Below are 19,547 nucleotides of genomic sequence, written 5' to 3' on the forward strand. Positions count from 1 at the left end.
GAAAAGGGAATGGATTCAAGAGAGTTAGGAGGTAGGTTGACAGGAGGTGTGCTAACTGCCAATGGAGGAAAGGGGGTTTGATCTCCCTGTATGTTATCTCAGAACACCCCATGTCACCTCCTTTTCATTCCCTCCAATTTAGATTCTTCATGATGAAGAATTCCTGTACGTCTTTCTTCATCTTGAAGACTATACTGCACTTATATATTTTCTTTTATAGAATACTATTTTTTTCTTTTTTTTTTCCTCCCCACAAATCTAGTTTTCTTTCCCTTTCATCACCTTCATGGCTCTCAACTAAGCCCTCTGCAAAGTCTCAGTAATGACCATAAAAGCCCTTTGGGTTCATACTTGGGCTTTCATTATCTTTACTCTGACAGGCTGATTCATTCATTTAAAAAAATTATCAATGGCTTATTTGTCAAAACACACAGTTCTCTGACTTTGAGAAACTCAAATCTATTAGTGGAGAAGTCAATTTAAAACAAAAACAAAACCAGACCAATGCAGCAGTTTGATAATTGCTTTAACAGACATACACCCAAACTTCCAAAGAAGGATACAGGAGGGTCAGTCATTTACAATTCATCCTTCACAAACCGACCAGTTTTTGCTCTAAAACAGGTCTGATCACACTCCTCCCTTCTTAAAAGTCTTTAATATTCCAATATTAAAATTGTAAAATGGAAACAACTATACAACATCTACTGTGATCTGACTTCACCTGATTCTTATTCTCCCTTATTCACCTTATTCTCCCCTCGCTTCTTCACTTATCATGTACTCCAACAGCTAACCTTCTATAACAACATTTTCTAAGTCTTGCAAACTTTGCTAATATTGTTTTATCTCCTTTAAATATCTAAATTCCTCTTGTTTAAGCTTTCACAATTATAATCATCTTCAAAGGCCCAGTGCAAATGCTAGTTCCTTAGAAAGCCAGTCAAAATTTCCATTAAGTTCTAATTTTTCTATTTCTGTTTAAGTTCTGGTTTCATTCTCCTTTATACATTAGGGTTTTTTTTTTTTTTCTCTTTACATATCTACTTCCTCATTAAATTACAAACTGATTGAGAGTTGGGGGCTATATCTTATTCATTCTGAATTCCCATAACAGATTCCAAATAAAGTTGGTGCAGGGGCCAATGACTTATAACCTACTTGCAGAATTCTTGATCTTTGGCTCTCAAACAATCATTTCCAAAGTGTGTGTGTGTGTGTGTAGCCACGTATTATGTAAGTGTACACACACACATATTTATACCCACTTAAACATTATCTTTTTTTTTCCTATTTCACTGTGGGCCAGTGATTAACTGTCACAGACCATCGCTGCATAGCCGACCATGCACACTGACACACTTAGATCATAGTTTGCTATATTTCCACTTAATAGCCAAGAACCACTTTGCTTCCGTACTGCACTGGGCACAGTAGTAGGCATTTTAAATACATTTTCTCAATCTTTACAACAACTCTATGATTCTATTTCATTTATCTCGGAAAGATAACCACTTCCCTGTGACCATAACCCTAAGGTGTGTCACATGAAACTTAAACTCAGATCTGACTAGCTACAACATATGTCCTTTCCATGCTACACTGCTTCTCAATAAAACCAAACCATACTTGCCTTTCAGTGATTCTCCAGTTACTCTAAATTTATTTGTTTAAGGTTTATTTATTTTGAGAGAGAAAAAGAACAAGCAGTGGAGGGGTAGAGAGAAAGGAAAGAGAATCCCAAGCACTGCACTGGAAGTGCAGAGCCCAACATGGGGCTCGATCTCATGAATCGTGAGATCATGACCTGAGCTGAAATCAAGAGTCAGATGTTCAACTGACTAAGCCACCCAGGGGCACCTAGTTACTCAAAATTTAAAGTCTAATTTATAGCGACTGGCTATCCATTCAAAATTCCCCCCAATTTAAAAAGTGTGCTCCTTATTTTAGCATCCATACACTAACATAAATTAACTATATCCATGGCTGAATGCTTGTGTCTCCCCAAAAGTTCATGTTGAAGCCTAGATCCACAATGTGATAATATTTGGAAATAGGACTTTTTTTAAAAAAATATTTTAAAGTTTATTTATTTATTTTGAGAGACAGAGAGAGAGCGTGCGCATGCGAGTGCACACACATGCAGATGGGGGAGGGACAGACAAAGGGAGAGAGAATCCCAAGCAAGCTCCACACCGTCAGTGCAGAGCCAGAAGTGGTGCTCAGACTTATGAACCATGAGATCATGGTTTCCTGAGCTGAAATCAAGAGGCGGATGCTTAAGTGACTGAGCCCCCAGGTGCTCCTGGAGGTAGGACCTTTAGGTCATTAGCCCTCATACATGGGATTAGTATCCTTACAAGAAGAAACACAAGAGAGATAATCTCTCTTTCAGCCTTATGAGGCTACAGCAAAAAGCATCTACCTACAAGCCAGGAAATGGGTCTTCATATCACTGGATACGCCAGTGTCTTTATATTGGACTGCACAGCCTACAGAACTGTGAGAAATAAACATTTACTGTTTAAGCCACCTAGTCTATGGTATTTTTGTTATAGCAACCCAAACTAAGACAACTATCAATAAAAACATGTCCTTTAAATCTCATAATTCTTATGGTGTCAACTAGTAAAGTCATACAAAGTATGGGCACATACATTAATCATAAATCTAAAAGAAATCATATTGTAATGAATAATTCAAGAGAAATTGTGTTAAAAATAGTTGGGCTTTTTTTTTTTTTAATTCATGAAGTTATAATGCTATAAAAATGAAGACTTGGGGAATACCTGAATATGAGGCTAATAGATTTGGGAGAAAAGAATGACCTCAAGACATCAAATCATACAACAAAATATGTACTGTGATAATTACATCCTGACAGGATTATATGTAACACCAAAAATGCACAGGCAAATTTGTCTACTCTTATTTATTAGAAAATTACTCTTTTGTAAAGTGGCATTAATAATGGTTATAAAAACAGTGGTCAACATAAATTACCTATTTGCAAGGTTAATTTTATTTTCTCTAGTAATATGATAGCCAACTCTTAATGATATGACATACTTTGTTCTACATAATAGAGATTTCACTTTTCTCTTTTCCATGGACCAACTGATATGCACATACCAACAGTAGGGAAAAGCTTTTTGCTCAAATATTAAGTACAATACAACTTTGTCAACTCTTGGTGTGGACAAGTATTAAAACATACTTAAGAATAAAAAAATAGATACTTAATAAAAAATTAGAATAGTTTAGAAATGGAAACCATTAAAGATGTAACTTAAAATATCAAACAGTTATAACTATATGAAACCTACATTCCTTATTTTTTTAAATGCATACCATTTTGTGGTTTTTGCTCTTATCTTCCCTTGGTTAGGATAATTTATTTTTAAATTCCTTTAAAATTTTCTAATACACTAGAGAGGTTATATAAATTACTCCCATCTCATTAAATGTTGTTATTTATGTCTATCAAATCATTAGTACTAGAATTTTAAATAAACATTATCTAAAAATGTGGTTATAGTGAATGGAAATCCAGACTTATATTATTTAATTACAGATTTAAGTGCTTTTATACATTAGAAAATACTTTAAAAAATTGTGAGCACATGTAAATTTTTCCTTGTTGCAACTCATCTGTGTTATATTATCTTAACTGCAAAGACTGTCTTCCCATAGAAAGTAAACACATATCATATTACTACCTTCTGTGAAACAGCAATTTTAATTTCTCCTTGGAGTGCTTCAATTTGCTTTTTCTTCTGTTCAGTCAATTGCTTTAGCTCATTTATGTTCCCCTGAAGTTGCTGTTCTTCTTTTTCCTTTTGTTTTAAAGTATTCTGGGCCTGTGCCACTTGTCCCTGCATTGAACTGAGTTCCAAATTCAACTGATGAGAAGTCTAAAGAAAATAAAATCTGTTTAGCATTCATTCCATGAAGACACATTTAGTACCTACTACACACCAAGCACTACTCAGGTAGAAACCACCACTCCCCTGATGGCCATAGGAGATCAACAGTAAACAAAAAAACAAAAAACAAAAAACAAAAAAAAAAATCCCTACCCTCACGGAGCTTTCATAACTGAGACTATTTGCTATTAGATGACATGCTGGATTAATCGTCAATATTTGTTTAATCTTACCTTCCTTTCTAACTTGTAAATATATATTTGGATAGAGCTTGTAAATGAGCGAAACTGCTATTACCTTGTATCATAGGAAATAGGAATATCAACATCAATCTTTAGACTGCTGGAATGTCTACTGACTTTCGAGAATATTCTCAAAATGCTAACTTAGTCTGATGGCCATGGTTAACCAAAAAGAACAGCTCCATATGAACTATGATAAAACTAAAATCATTTTTCGCAAGTATGTTTAGTATCTGTCTGATGACACGAAACTATACCATTCAATAGTTTCCTTATTTAGAGATCTGGGGCATATTGTGCTATTACTTTGTTTTTACAGTCTACTAGGATCTATTTCTGTTCAAAATTAGGTATTATAAAAAGTCACACTGAGGTTCCTCTGTGGTCAGCGTGAACCACTATGATCTCCCAACCTTCCAGCCAAAGTCATGTTTTCATGTTTTATGCATATTATGAACCTAATTTGAGCATTTGACTATATTCAAAGTTAATTTTGAAAAGTTTCACTGCTACATATGGTTGCTTCAGCTCATCTCCAACACAAAGGGAAGTATTTTTGTGCAAAACGGAAGACAGGTAGTGTAACAATAATGATGATTATAATATGATAACCAATGAGAAACTGACAGCTAACATTTGAGTTTTTATTTGCTTATTTTGTTAAGTGTTCTATGGACTTTGAAATATATTAACCCATTCATCTCTTATAATAATCCTATGGCACAGATTCTCTTATTAGCCCCATTTTACTGCTGAGGAAACAGGAACACAGAGAAATTAAGTAATGTGCCTAAAGCAAGGCAAGTCAGCATAACGAGCAAATGGCACAGGCAGGATATAAATCTGGACAATCTGGACTCAGAGCTCGGGTAATAAGTCACCATAATTTTTCCACTTAAAGGCTGGCATCTAAAACACAGGTGTCTTCTTTCCATCAACAACCAGACTATAATCACATTAAAGATTTCTCAGGACTAGGTTTTGCTGCTTTTATCAAATCATAGCTCTAGAAAAACTATATACCTGGATTCTAACCGCAAGAGGTAGGTCTTCAGAGAATAACAGCTGTATGTTATACCCATTTATTTACTCATTTGCTGGTTTGTTTTTGATGGGCAGCAATAAAAGCATTAACCATAAAAGAATCTGTTGTTATACAACCATTAACATACCATTAAATATAAATGTCCATGAAATAAAGAGCCCTTAAAATGTTATTTCTATTGAAAGCCTATTTTTTCAATCATAATAATGTACCCAAATCTAAGTTATCTAATTATAACTCTATAGTAAGTTGATTCAATTAACTTTATTAATTATAATCCTTTATTTTGGGTCTTTTATTATGAACTAGCTTAAATCTTTTTAGTAGTAGGTAGAACGCAAATGTCAATTTTATACTATTTTTTTGTGATCCATTATGTTTCAGAGAAATAAACCTCCTTTGATTTAAGTATCAGTGTGAAAATATTTTGTAAATATAGAACTTATTATTCTTTACATATTTTATGTTACAGAAAAAGAAAATCTTACTTGCTTCTCTTTTTCAAGTGACTTTTTCAGTTCATTCTGTTCCTTAAGTGCATTTTCTGTCTGTACTTGAAGCTGATGCTTTAATTCTTTGCAAGTTTTTTCCTAAAACAAACAAACAAACAAAAAACTACATTATGCAGAAGATACTTGTAGTAGGTTTAAGAACTCTGATTTATACACTTAGTAAGATCCACACATAGAAATAAACCAGAATCACTGATGGTTTAGAATGGGATAGAATCATCCATTTCAGTTATAAAACTGGCAAATATTACAGCAATAAAGGTAGAGGGACAGGAAAAGGTTAAGAACTTCTATCATCAACCATCAGCAGAATACTCTGGAATTCTCCGGAATCCACATTTTCTATCACATAATTAATTATAATTAACTTGTCATGCTATTTTAAAAGCATAACAATCCTTAAGAAAATGGAAAAAAGGAAATTTTTGTGAAAGAAAGCATTAAAAGAATAAATAAGGAATAATCACATATAACTTAAGAGAGAAGATGTACATGTAGGAGATGATTTCTCCAAACAGAAAGAAACATAAAAGTAACATACTAATACCATATATCTTTTGTGCTACTAAACACTTTCACTGATCTTCACACTGAGAACAAAAGAATTTTACCTTTGCTGCTACTCTGTTATTCTGGGTTAAAGTATTTATGAGAATACATTCCCCATTAAGAATTTCCTGAGACTGTGTGACTTTTTTTCCATATAGTTTAAATGTGTTTTATGGTATCTCCAAGGCATGGTATTATCTAGAGTTTTAGAATATTCAGTCGAGAAGTAGAAAGTTTACAGTGCCAGAATTAAAAGTCACGATCTTTCTGATCCTTTTCTGGTTTTTAGGCAAGTGAATAATGTCTGAACCAGAAGCTATATTCTCTGTGAAAATTTCTCTGAGGACAAACAGGAGGCAGTCTCCCAAATCTAGCATCATACCAGCAATAAAGAAAAACTGTTTATTCAACTGAAAGTTTCCTGGGCCTCTGGAAAATTATACTCACAAACACCAATATCTTTTTCTCAGGTTAAGCAATCCCAGTTCATTTCTTCGCAAGAATTAAAATCATTTAAATGTAGGATAAAAAGTCATCAGTGACTTAAACAGAAACAAAAGTACGTTTTAAATAAAAATCATTTCTACCTAACCAAGTAAACATAAACAACTAACCAAATCTAATATAGCAGCTTTTCCTTTCTGGTTTTCCTTTTCAAATTCACTTTTGGAGTTCTTCAAAGAATCAGAAACTTTTGATAAATTCTCTTTGGCCGCAGAAAGCTCTGTCATTAGAGTTTCTTTCTCCATCTTCGATTGTTGCAGTTCTGCTGCTGCTGTTTGAATTTTGTTATTCAATTCCTTGTGCTGCATCTTTGCATCTTGACTTAAATTTTCAATTTCTTGTTCAAGGATTTTTTTTTCTTCCTCTTGCTTGGTAAGCATTTGCTTAATATTTTCAAGAGCTTCAGATTTTTTCTGTAGTTCCAACTTTGTACTGGATACTCTAGATATTTAAGAAACAACTTTTTAAACGATGCATAATTTACCATGAAAAATTAATAATTATTGAGTTTTGAAACTTCCTTGTGTAGCTCAGAATAAAAAAGAATAAATTAATGTCATAAAACCACACAACTGAAAAAACCTTAAATATGATCTGATCATGTAACAGAGATGATTTTCTTTGAGTCAAATAAGTTAGTGGTAAAGCTAAGACTACCTAACAATTCTCCTGACTTTATCCAGTCTTATCTATTGCAATAGATGCCCCCCCAAACTGTACATATAGCAGACCTTCTAACATATAGCACACCCTCTAATCTACAAGAGCCAGAAAGTTTTTCGGGTACCTTAAAGAATCTACTCACTGTGTTAGCCCCCAAGCATATAGAGAATTTTGCCTCATTCCTTGAAAATATACAACACATTATGTTGTCTTTTAGGTATTAAACTTCAAAACATGATTAACCCAGAAAAAAATAAAGCAAATTTCATTTCAAGCACAGAGAAAAAAGATTTACTTTAATCCTAGAGCCTAACAGATTATTCAAGAGACTTGTTATCATTTGTCCCTTAACATAAATTTGCTACACCTGAATGAAAAAGCTGTAAGAATAAGGAAATGGAAATATAGCTTCAAGAAAGTTAAAAACTTCTATTGTTTTGATAAAATTATGAATTATGAACCAAATTCAATGAAATTATGCACTAAAAGAAAAACACATTAAAGATAAACCATTTTAAAAGTGAAAATGAAACTGGATGCAAAGTAATATTTCTTGAATACATACTATTTCTGATGCTTTATAATCAGCATAAATTCAATAATATGCTAAAGAGAGGTTGTTAAAAGATGTACTAGCCACATATTTGTGGAGTTGGGTATTCATACAATACCAGAATATTTACACTTTGAAAATTTTCAACTTTTAGTCCCAGAAACTTACTTTTACTTTCTAAGTGGCTAGAAAAGATGGGAGTTGGGTGCATTCATAGGATACTGCACCTCACCGATTTTCAAAGGTATAAACAGAAGTCATTACACTGGGGCACCTGGGTGGCTCAGTCGATTAAGTGACAGACTGTTGATTTCAGCTCAGGTCATGATCTCATGGTTGGTCATGAGATCGTGCCCACATCAGGCTCCGTGCTGGGCATGGAGCCTCCTTAAGATTCTCTTTCTCCCTCTCCCTTTATCCCACTCCTGTTCACACTCTCTAAATAAATTAAATAAATAAATAAATAAATTTAAAAACAATCAGAAAAGTCATTACATTAATATTATTTTACCTTTTTAATATAGTTATAATTCCTATCAAGCAACCATAAATTAGGACTTGATATATATTACTATGCTACTTAACTTCCCCATAAATAATTATTATAAAATCATAAGATTATGTAAACTAAAGAAGGCAAAACAGAAATAAAGGCTTTCATGGTCACTATAAAACTTTATTTTTAAAAAGGGTACTAAAGTAATAAATCCACAATCACAGTTGGAAACTTTAACACTCCTTCTCAGAAATTGACAGAACAACCAGAGGGGGGAAAATGGCAAAGATACAGAAGGTTAAACAACTTTACTTGGAATGAATAAGTCAAGGGAACAAAAAGTACAGTATAGGGAACACAGCCAATGGTACTATAATAATGTTGTCTGGTGACAGATGGTAGCTACCATTTTGGTGAACACACCATAACATACAGAGATGTTAAATCACTACGCTGTGCACCCTAAACTAATGTAACATTGTCTGTCAACTATACTCAAACAAAAAGAATTTTTTTAAACATTATCAACCACCTTGATTTGATAGTTATAAAACACTTTATCTAACACAGAATACATATATGCGCACATGAAAAATTAACCAAGATAAGCCATACACTGGGTCATAAATAAGATAGTTTGAAGAGCTGAATTTTATCGAGTATGTTCTCTGTTTGCAATGGAATTAAATTAGAAGTCAATAAGTGTAAGCTATCTAGAAAATCTCCAAATATTTGGAAAGTAAACAATATACTTTTAACTAACCCAATATACTTCTAAATAACCCCATGCATCAAAAAAAAAAATCTCAAAGGAGATTAGAAAAAATATTAACTGTACAGTAATGAAAATACATCAAAAGATGAGAGCTGGAAAGAGAATTAGATACATAGGTGTAGGTGGGCCTTGAGAAAGGGAAAACTTTACCCTGTTCTTTGGGTTGAGCCCTGGGATCAGAGATAAGGTTTAGTCAAATCCCAGATGTGTTTCCTTGGCCCTTTTTTTCCTATGTAGTACAGCAGAAATGCAAGACTCCACAGAAAAAACATTTCCATAAAGTATATAGGCAAAAAAAAACCCTTTAATATTAAAAGGTTTCCCTACCTCAAAATGAGATAGAAGTCTCTGAGAGAGTTCTGAACCATATATTATTAGAACATAGACTAGAAATGGGCGCAGTTACACTGAACCCATTAGAAATAGAAAGAAACACTGGGCCCATAGGGACCTCGGGAAGGAGAATAAGAACTAACTCAGAGGTGATCTTCATGGACTGATGACTGGGTTCCAGAGAAGACAAACTACTCAATGGGTGATATGAAGGATCAGATGTGCTCCCCAAATATTTGTGCACTGGTGTGAGAAGGAATGCCATTTAAGGTATCTAATGTACCTCTACATCCTCAAATTCAAAGCATCAGGATCCACTCTACTGGATGTGAAAACAAGAACTTATATTTCATCATCACTTCCAAAGACAAAACCATGAAGGTGTCAAACAACTTAATTATCATCAGTCTGATGGGTTTTATTTCATTTTCCTGAAGGGTACCTTTCCCAGGCTCTCAGCTTCCATCTGTAGGACTGAGAGTCAAAACTCTTCATACCCTTGTTACAGATCAAGTCTGTCAACTCACAGTGGCCTACTTAACATTTAAAGGCAAAGTCTACTGAAATGTGACTGGTCACAAGCCCTCCCATAAGATATCCAGATGAATGGGGTAGAACTGGTTTTTACCCATCATAATTCTAGTGAGTTTTGTGTCCATTGTAGATCTTGTAGGAAGACCCAATCCAAGCATCAACATCAAGAGCAAGCTAAGAGATTAATTCTATCTTCGTAGTGAACAAAAGATAGCTCATCTTTGCAGCTTTAATCACTATTTAGGTTATGTCTGGAAGCACATACCCTCTCTGCCACCAAGGACATTTGGAATTTCATACATAAATTAATATTTTAGATTCTAATATCTTCTCAACTAATCCATCCTTATACTCAGAGCTTTCATAAGCCCATTAAGCACTTAGTGCAAAATAGAAAAAAGACAATCTTCCTCAAGGTAATTTACTCCATCTGTTAAAAAACTGTCATACTATACTGATTTTACTAGACTAAGACATGTAACTACCATCTGCAGAAGCCTGACATCTGGCATTGACAAAATACAAAGAGGGTGAGGAACTGAGAAAATGAAACAGATACTACAAAAGGTAAACATTCACAGGGAAGGTTTCACATTAAAAAACTATAAAGAGAAGAGCAAACTAAACCCAAAATCTAAGGAAGAAACTACTAAAGAGAAGATGAGGTATAAATTAAACACAAAAGTGACAAAATCAAATTATAAGATTCTTTTAGAAAATTGACAAACCCCAAATTAGACTGATCAAGAAAAAGAGAATACCAATTACTGCTATTAAGAATAATAAGACATCACTATAGACCCTACAGACCTTAAAAAGTATAATGATACTATGAACCAATAAATTTAAGTTTAGATGAAATGCATGAATTCCTTCAAAAACACAAATTACCAAAACTGACTCAACTAAAATGTTAGAAAACAATAATAGCCCTGTATCTATTAAATAAATTGAACTCCAAATTAAGAAGCAACCCAGAGAGAACTTCAGGCCAGTTGGTTTATTGGTGAACTCAATAAAACATTTAACAAATAAATAATACTCATCACATACAAACTCTTTAAGAAAGGAGGGTAAGAGGGAATACTATCAACTTATTTTTAAGACCAACATAACCATGATTCCAAAGAACACTGCAAACCAGTAGTCCTCATGAATGCAAAGAAAATTTTAAACAAAGTATTATCAAGTCAAATAGAGTAATATATAAAAAGAATAATACAGGATGATCAAGTGGGATTTATCCCAGGAAAGCAAAGTTATTTAATATTTAAAAAGCAATCAATAAAATTCACCATATTAACAGAATACAGGAGAAAAAACATATGATCATGACAATAGATGCAGAAAAAAGTTAATAAAAAAATTTAAGAAAACTAGTATATACAGAAATGTGCTCAATCTGATAAAGGAATCCACAAAAAACCTACAGCTAATTTCAAAATTAACAATGAAGTATTTCATGTTTCCTGCTCAAGGCTGGAAAGGAATCTACTTTCCTATCAAGGATATCTACTATCTTTTTACATTCAAATGTTCACTGGAGGTGTTGGCTAGCAGTAAGTCAAGAAAAAATAAAAAACATCAGAGACCTACATACTGAAGAAAAAAAAAAAAGGATAACTGTTGCTAATTCACATATATCAAGACTGTCCACTTGGAAAATTCTAAAAACTCTAGAAAACAAAAATGCAAACTTAACAAGGCTAGTCAATAGATAAGACTCAATTGTATGTTTATGCTAGCCACAAGTGATCACAAATTTATATTTAAAAAACAATTCCATTTGCAATAAAATTGAAAAACAAAGTTTTTAGGATTAAATTTAGCAATAGATATTCAAGATCCCTATTTTAAAAACAACAAAATGTTGACCAGAGATATTAAAGAAGACATAATTATTAGAAATATACTATGTTCACAGATTAGAAGACTCAGTATTGTTAAAACATTAATTCTCTCCCAAAGTGAACTAGAGACTCACTGAAATTCCAATCAAAACCCAATAATTTTATTTGTAGAAATGGACAAGTTAATACTAAAATTTATATGTAAAAAGCAATGAACTTAACCAAGACAACCTTGAAAAAGAATTAAGTTGGAGGGCTGATACAGCCTGATATCAATACCTATACCAAGAAGATACAAAAATCAAAATAGGACGGTATTGATGTCTGGATATCATATAGACACATAGACCAATAAAACAGAATAAAGCCCACAAATAAACTCACATATATTAGGTAAACTGCTTTTGACAAAGGCACCAAAGGCCACTCATTGGAAGAAAAAAGTTTTATCCACAAATGGTACCAGAACAACTTAATGATGTACAGGAAAAAAGGTGATCCTGGACTCCATCTCAGACCTCTAACAAAAATAAGTTCAACATAGATCCTAGACCTAAACGTAAAAACTAAAACTGTAAAACTTCCAGAAGAAAACATAAGAGAATTCTTCATAAAACCTGGGGATAGGCAGAGGTTTTTTCGAAATGACACAAAACATTAAACATAAAATAAAAATAAATGGCAAATTGAATTCAAGCAAAATTTAAAACTTTTCACTGAAAGACATCACCAAAAAACAAAAAACAAAACAAAACAAAACAAAAAGCTGTTAGGAAAAGTCTTGATAATCTATTTGGTTAACTCACTGGCTATCTGGCAAAGAATAAGAACTTTGCATATATAAAGAACTCCTACAAATCAGTAATAAAAAGACCCAATGGGGAAAAATTTTTTAATAGGTGAAATAATTTAACAGACACTCCACAGTGAAGAAACGCAAATTAAACCCACAATAAGACCCCATTTCATATTCAATAAATAGCTAAAATTAGAGGACCAACAACACCAAATACTAGCAAGGATATGAAGCAATGAAACATTCCCAGTAGAAGTATAAAATGGTACAGCCATTTTGGGAAAAGGTTTCGTAATTTCTCATACAGTTAAACATACATCTACTCCACCACAGCCCTGTACTTTCACAAAAATACTTGTATAAGAACGGATAGCATCTTTATTCATAACACCTAAAAACTGCAAACAACCTAAAAATACTCACCAACAGAAAACAGATAAACAAACTGTAATGCATTCAGTGGAATAATATTCAACTATACAGACAAAACTAAAAATAGTGCATTGAGAAAAAAAAAAAAGCCAGTCATAAAAAAAAGAACATACTTGTATGATTTCATTTCAAAAACACACAACATTAATCTATGAAGGCTGAAAACAGAACTGTGGTTTTCTACAAGGTATTGACTAGAAGGGCACCCGAGGAAACTCCATGGGTATGAAAATGTTGTGGGTGGGAGGGCATATTATTACACAGAGTATACACTTACTAAAACTCAAAATTTTATATGTAAGATCTGTGCATTTAACAGTATGTAAATTTTACTTCAATAATTGTTAAAAGGTACACTGATTCTGGTGTTTCCCTTGTGTTCATAAATACGATCTGTCAAGATGTACCACAAAGCTAAAATAAGTCATTTCTTGTAAGAAAGTATACATTCCCTACTTGGTATAGTTCCTCAACACAGAAGCCTGATTGCCCTTGGGTGATATATATAAATACTCCTCTATTTGTTAATTTCAGAGTAATTTATTCAAATCAGTGAACAACTCAAAACAATTGCTTTAACCCAGATAAATGAATACCATATTACTGTTGAAAAGAGACTAGATGACCCAAATTTTCAGTCCTTTCTAGTGAAGGTAAATTTAACCATACTATGATGCTTTTATTTTTCATTCAGTATTAACATCAGATTATAGAACCAATAGGAAAAAACATTTAATAAATCTTTAAGCACTGTGATAGCAAAACTGAAATCCCAAGAGTTTTTTAAAATGTTTGAGAGGGAAAGAGAAAATGGGAACGCACGCACACAAGCACACAAGCGCGCGCACACACACACACACACACACACACACACACACACAAACACACACACAATGGGGGTGGTGGGCAGAGAGAGAATCCCAAGCAGGTTCTGTCAACGCAGAGCCTCACACAGGGCTTGATCCCACAAACCATGACATCATGACCTGAGCTGAAATCAAGAGTGGCACGCTTAACTGACTGAGCCTCCCAGGCACACCTGAAATCAGAAGATTTTAATACTTAGTTTATAATCCTCTCCCTTAAGTAGTTTAGCTTACATTTCTTTCTCCATTTCAAGTTGTTTACTCAATTCTGTGGCTCTAAGCTCTAAATCTGTATTCAGCTGTCTTTGCAGTTGTAGATCCTGCAAAGCTTGCTCCTTGTTTCCTTTAACTTCAAGAGTATCAGCTTCTAGTTTCTATGAAAGAAACAGAATACCGTAACCATTTTAATGTCAATAATTATCCATTTATTATTAAATATAACATTTTTGTTTATACTCAAATTGGTGTTGACATAACACAGAGTAATAACCATAAAATGTTTATGTTATAACAAAAAACACATTTTCCATTCTGAAGCCACTACTGAGTAAAGGAACTATTTATTTTGGAATCTTTCAGAGGACCTACCAGCAGGCTTTGTACATGACAGGCAGTCACCAAGTTTCTGTTTTTTAAAATTAACTCTAAATAACAAAATAAACAAAATAATTGTGTCTATTGCTAGAGTAAAAGTTATTAAGTACGAAAAAACTAGGTAACAGGTTCATACATAGGCTCATTAACATATATTATCCTTTATATACAGTAAACAACACTGATGTAATTGTAAATATTCAAAACTAAAATGGAGTTGTCATATCATCCTTCTCCTTAGTACCTATTGCCGCTAAATATAAAGACAGCTGAATTCCTGATATTGCACCTTTAAATTCTCGGTTTAGAGACTGTTGTTCCTCACAGTGTAGTTTCTGTCTCATACATATACATATAACTGTGTGCATTTTTGCAAATTTGCAAAATCAAACTGTTAAATATAAAGTTTGAATATATAAGAGTAATGCATTTTCTTGCATAGTTGTAATAATTTTGCACCCTAAATATTTTATAAACCAACCTAGGTATCTATAGCTCTTATGCAACTCTCACAATAGATTTTGATGCAACTGTAAAATTTTGTAACAAATAATTACAAAAAACATATGGAATACTCCCTAAAATAATTACTAAATGTTAAAGATCTGATTATCACAAGAGACACACTCGGTTCTAAACAATTATTTGTAAAAGATACCCAAAAAGAATTCTCATTAGATACTTTTCAGTAAAATCGTTTTTCTGTTCTTTTCAAATTATTACAAAAAGTAATGTGTCATTACTATCATCATTGGCCATAAAGAAAAAGAAACTCATAAATAGAATTAAAAATGTAATTCTTCTTCCATGTTATATTGGTGTGGATATACACATATACATGTACACATCCAATAGTTCTACAGAAGTGTTCTGTTTGTGAAGGTATAATTTACATATATATAGTAATTTGAGAAATCTTTGTTTAATCAATAGTAGATCCCATTTCAAGGACAAAGGACTCAGGTCAAACCCTTGTCTGATAGGTCTACTCATTTAATCTCTTTAGTACATCAACAATTTCACTTGGAGTTGAAGTTAAGAAGCAGTTTACCACAGCATAAACTTATTATTAAACTAAAGACAAAATCCAAAAGATATAAATGTAAAATTCAAAAAGTGAAGAGATCTGTCATATGTGAAATATATTCTGAAATAAGGAGGGAAGGAGATAGGAATGATGGAACAGAAGAGGCTTCATAACAACAACAATGACAACAAAATGGTAAGTTCCTTGTAATTACAGAGTAAATCCCTGGTTGGTTGTTTTTTTTGAAACATTACAAAGGAACCAGTATAACTGTCATTTGTAAAAGCCACTCATTAATAAAGAAATTAAAATTAAGAATGGAATTCAAAATTAAAACCAGAAAAATTCCAGGTAATTTAAAATTCTATAACACAACTTCACCTTTGTTTGCAAATTTAAAACCTTTGATTCCTTCTAGGTCATCAGTTTCCATTACTACAGTAGCAGAAAATATAAGTAATACACTCAATATCTTTTATACAAACCTTAATTTGACCTTCTAATTCTTCAGTTTTTTGTTCTAAAGAAAGGTGTTTCTCTTTATATTCTTTAAGATGACTTTCCAACTGACTGCAATGTTCTTGCTTATCCTGTAACTTTGCAGTGACTTGATCCAACTGAGTAGTGATCTTATTTAACTCCTATAGAAAAGTACAATTGAAAACTTTGGTAAGGTTTTCTTTCTTGTATTCCCAAATGTTTGATAAAAGTACTACTGAAAACTCTAATTCTATTTAAGAAACTATTTGAAGGTTAAGAAACTATTTGAACTATCAGAGGTTATTTTACTAGTACAAAGGACCTGAACTGAAATTGTACATAGCATGAGATATTAAGTTTATATGCATCACCACTTAACTTTTTCTAGAAAGAGTTATTTTAGGACTCAAAAGATACAATAGAACATTAAATATACTAATAATAAAATAACACTTTTATATTATAATTAAATGTTTTCAATCTTCAAGATGCTATTTTTATGTTGGGATGAGCACTGGGTGTTGTATGGAAATCAATTTGACAATAAATTTCATATTTAAAAAAAGATGCAATTTTTAAAAATAACATTTAAAAACTATTACAGTGACTACATCTATGAAACTTGTTCATTTGTAATATCTAGAGGCACTGAAAGAATTAAAATCACTAGTAAACCCACCACCCACAGATAATCACTATTAATGTTTAGATAACTTTCCTTTCAGTCTTTTCTGTATGTTTCCATTTTTTAATTTACACTTTTGTTTTTACTTGATTTACTATTGGTATTATTTCTTTTTTTTTTAATATGAACTTTATTGTCAAATTGGTTTCCATACACCCAGTGCTCATCCCAACAGGTGCCCTCTTCAATGCCCATCACCCACTTTCCCCTCCCTCCCACCATCAACCCTCAGTTTATTCTCAGTATTTAAGAGTCTCTTATGGTTCACCTCCTTCCTTCTCTGTAACTTTCCCCACCCCTTCTCCTCCCCCCACCCCCACGCGCCCGGTCTTCTATTGAGTTTTTCAGGATCCACATATGAGTGAAAACATATGGTATGTGTCTTTCTCTGCCTGACTTATTTCACTTAGCATAAACTCTCCAGTTCCATCTATGTTGCTACAAAAGACCAGATTTCATTCTTTCTCATTGCCAAGCTGCTAGGAATTTACCCAAGGGATACAGGAGTGCTGATGCATAGGGGCACTTGTATCCCAATGTTTATAGCAGCACTTTCAACAATAGCCAAATTATGGAAAGAGCCTACATATCCATCAACTGACAAATGGATAAAGAAGTTGTGGTTTATATTTACACTTTTAAAATAGAGGTAGAACCTCGCTTTACATACTACAGGTTTGTAAGCCATACAAAGGTTTTATTATAACCTTTGTTTCTACATAACAATGCATCATGAAATTGTGTCATTATTTTCTAAAATATTGTATTTGACTGCATAAATTCCCATTTTATTGATTCAGACCTTTTATTAGCCAAATGTCCTATTTTAGATTCTTAGATTGCTACTAAACTTTCCGTATGTTATTAACAGAAATGTAAATGGCATCCTAAAAGCTATGATTATTCCCTTAGCTTTATAAACGACTAAAAGTGAGCTAAGGAATATGAAAAACCCTAAAGTTCTTGAAATATATTGGCAAACAGCTCTCCCTATCACCATTAAAAGGTTGAACTTACCTACCACCAGCAACGTATGAAAGTGACTTACTCTTCCTCTTCTACACCATCTCCAATCCTTCCAGTATTAAACAAACACATTTCACCTCAACAAGGGCATACTGTCTTAATTTACAATTGACTGTCTTAATTTACAATTGATTCTTAATCTGAACATTCACTAATATATTTTTGATCATTTACTCTTTTGTAGCTTCATGCAATTCCTATCTGTTTTAAATATCGAAGATATTAATCCTTCGTCGGACATATTTCAGAAAGTGTGTTATTCTTTTGCTATGTGCTTTCTAATTTTGTTAGTAATATTTTTGGCAAAAAATTTTTAAACTTTTATGTGATTATTCTTATCAATAATCTTTTCATTACAGTTTCTAGCACTGATCTTGTGATTAGATATTTTCCAGATGTATGTAGCAATGAGTAAAAAGTTGCAAAACATGCATACACAGTAATTCTATGTGCATAAAAGAAAATATTAGTGTGTGTGTGTTATATATGAACATACACACACATATTTGCCCAATGCTTATAGAACTCTGGACAGGTACATACCAAATTTAAGAGCAAACATTCCCTCTAAGAAGGAAAATAGGACTGAAGTTTAGGGTAAATATAGAAAACAAAGCTTTTATTTTGTTAACTTGATATATTACTAGATTGATCAAAAAAAAATTAGGCCAACAACCAGTGTTACCACTCAGATAAAAAGTAAATTTAAAAAATCTCATTTGCTAAAAGGAAAGAAAAATCTATCAGCATTTTGACCTTGGCCCTTAAGTAGGAAGCCTTTATTCTATTAGAAGTATTGAGAAAAGTAACTTATGTATTCCCTGCAGCCCTACTTATTCTTATCCCCAAAATAAAAGAGGAACTCTTACTGCATTGGAATATATGGTGCTCTTTTCCTGCTTCCAAGAGGTAAGTAAATCTAGGTCATGGCCCAGATTACCTACTAAGAACAGGTGTGAGAGTCTGTCTCCCTTTACCAATCATTGGCACTTGATGCAATGAAGCAACAATTCAACAATTAGGAACAGATATTTCAGCTGCACACCTTAGTCAACACTAAGGACTAATACAAAATTAAGAAGCCCAACCATGCTTACACACCAATCGCGCTTTATCAAAAACAAAAATGATATTTTTATCTTCATCTGTCTGACTCCTGCATCTAGAACTGGTTCTGAACTCAGGCAGAAATTAAGGGGAAAAAACAAGTAGATCACAATATTAATAAAATTGAGTATCACTTTCATACATGTTTGCAATTAATTTATCTACCAAAACATTAGGCTATGGGATGAGACTGTATCACGTTCACCTACCTGCTGTTTATCTTGTAATGCATTTTGGGCTGTGTCCAAATGATTCTGAAGATCTGCTCTTTGAGCAGTTTTTGCTGCTTCTGCTGATAGCAATAATTCAGTTTTGGCTTTAATCTGTAACAAAATTTGCCAGTCATTTAATGTGTATTTATTTCTTGATTTTCTCTTGCTTCAACATGCATTGCTTTTGTCAAATTATTTTAAAAATTAAGCCCTTTGTCAAAAAAAAAAAAAAAGGATTTAGACACTGAAAAATAAGTATGTAATAATCCCAAAACAGGAATGAACATGGGAGAAAAGACTCCTAACAATGTTTGGACAAATGATGAGATTTATTATGATA

At 32.8% G+C, this 19,547-nt stretch overlaps 1 protein-coding gene across 2 annotated transcripts in view; it reads right to left on the reverse strand.

Moving 5' to 3' along the window:
• Positions 1 to 19,547, reverse strand: part of EEA1 (early endosome antigen 1) — a 112,905-nt gene that overhangs the window by 16,107 nt on the left and 77,251 nt on the right. For both annotated transcript variants that reach the window (XM_042992885.1, XM_042992886.1), the window contains 6 exons: positions 19,205 to 19,318; positions 16,183 to 16,338; positions 14,311 to 14,450; positions 6,889 to 7,219; positions 5,702 to 5,803; positions 3,720 to 3,914 (listed from right to left, as the gene is read on the reverse strand). In XM_042992885.1, the coding sequence (XP_042848819.1) occupies positions 3,720 to 3,914; positions 5,702 to 5,803; positions 6,889 to 7,219; positions 14,311 to 14,450; positions 16,183 to 16,338; positions 19,205 to 19,318 (1,038 nt within the window). The remainder of the gene's footprint in view (positions 1 to 3,719; positions 3,915 to 5,701; positions 5,804 to 6,888; positions 7,220 to 14,310; positions 14,451 to 16,182; positions 16,339 to 19,204; positions 19,319 to 19,547) is intronic.

This window comes from Panthera tigris, chromosome B4, assembly GCF_018350195.1.
Source record: "Panthera tigris isolate Pti1 chromosome B4, P.tigris_Pti1_mat1.1, whole genome shotgun sequence".
Classification (NCBI taxonomy): domain Eukaryota; kingdom Metazoa; phylum Chordata; class Mammalia; order Carnivora; family Felidae; genus Panthera; species Panthera tigris.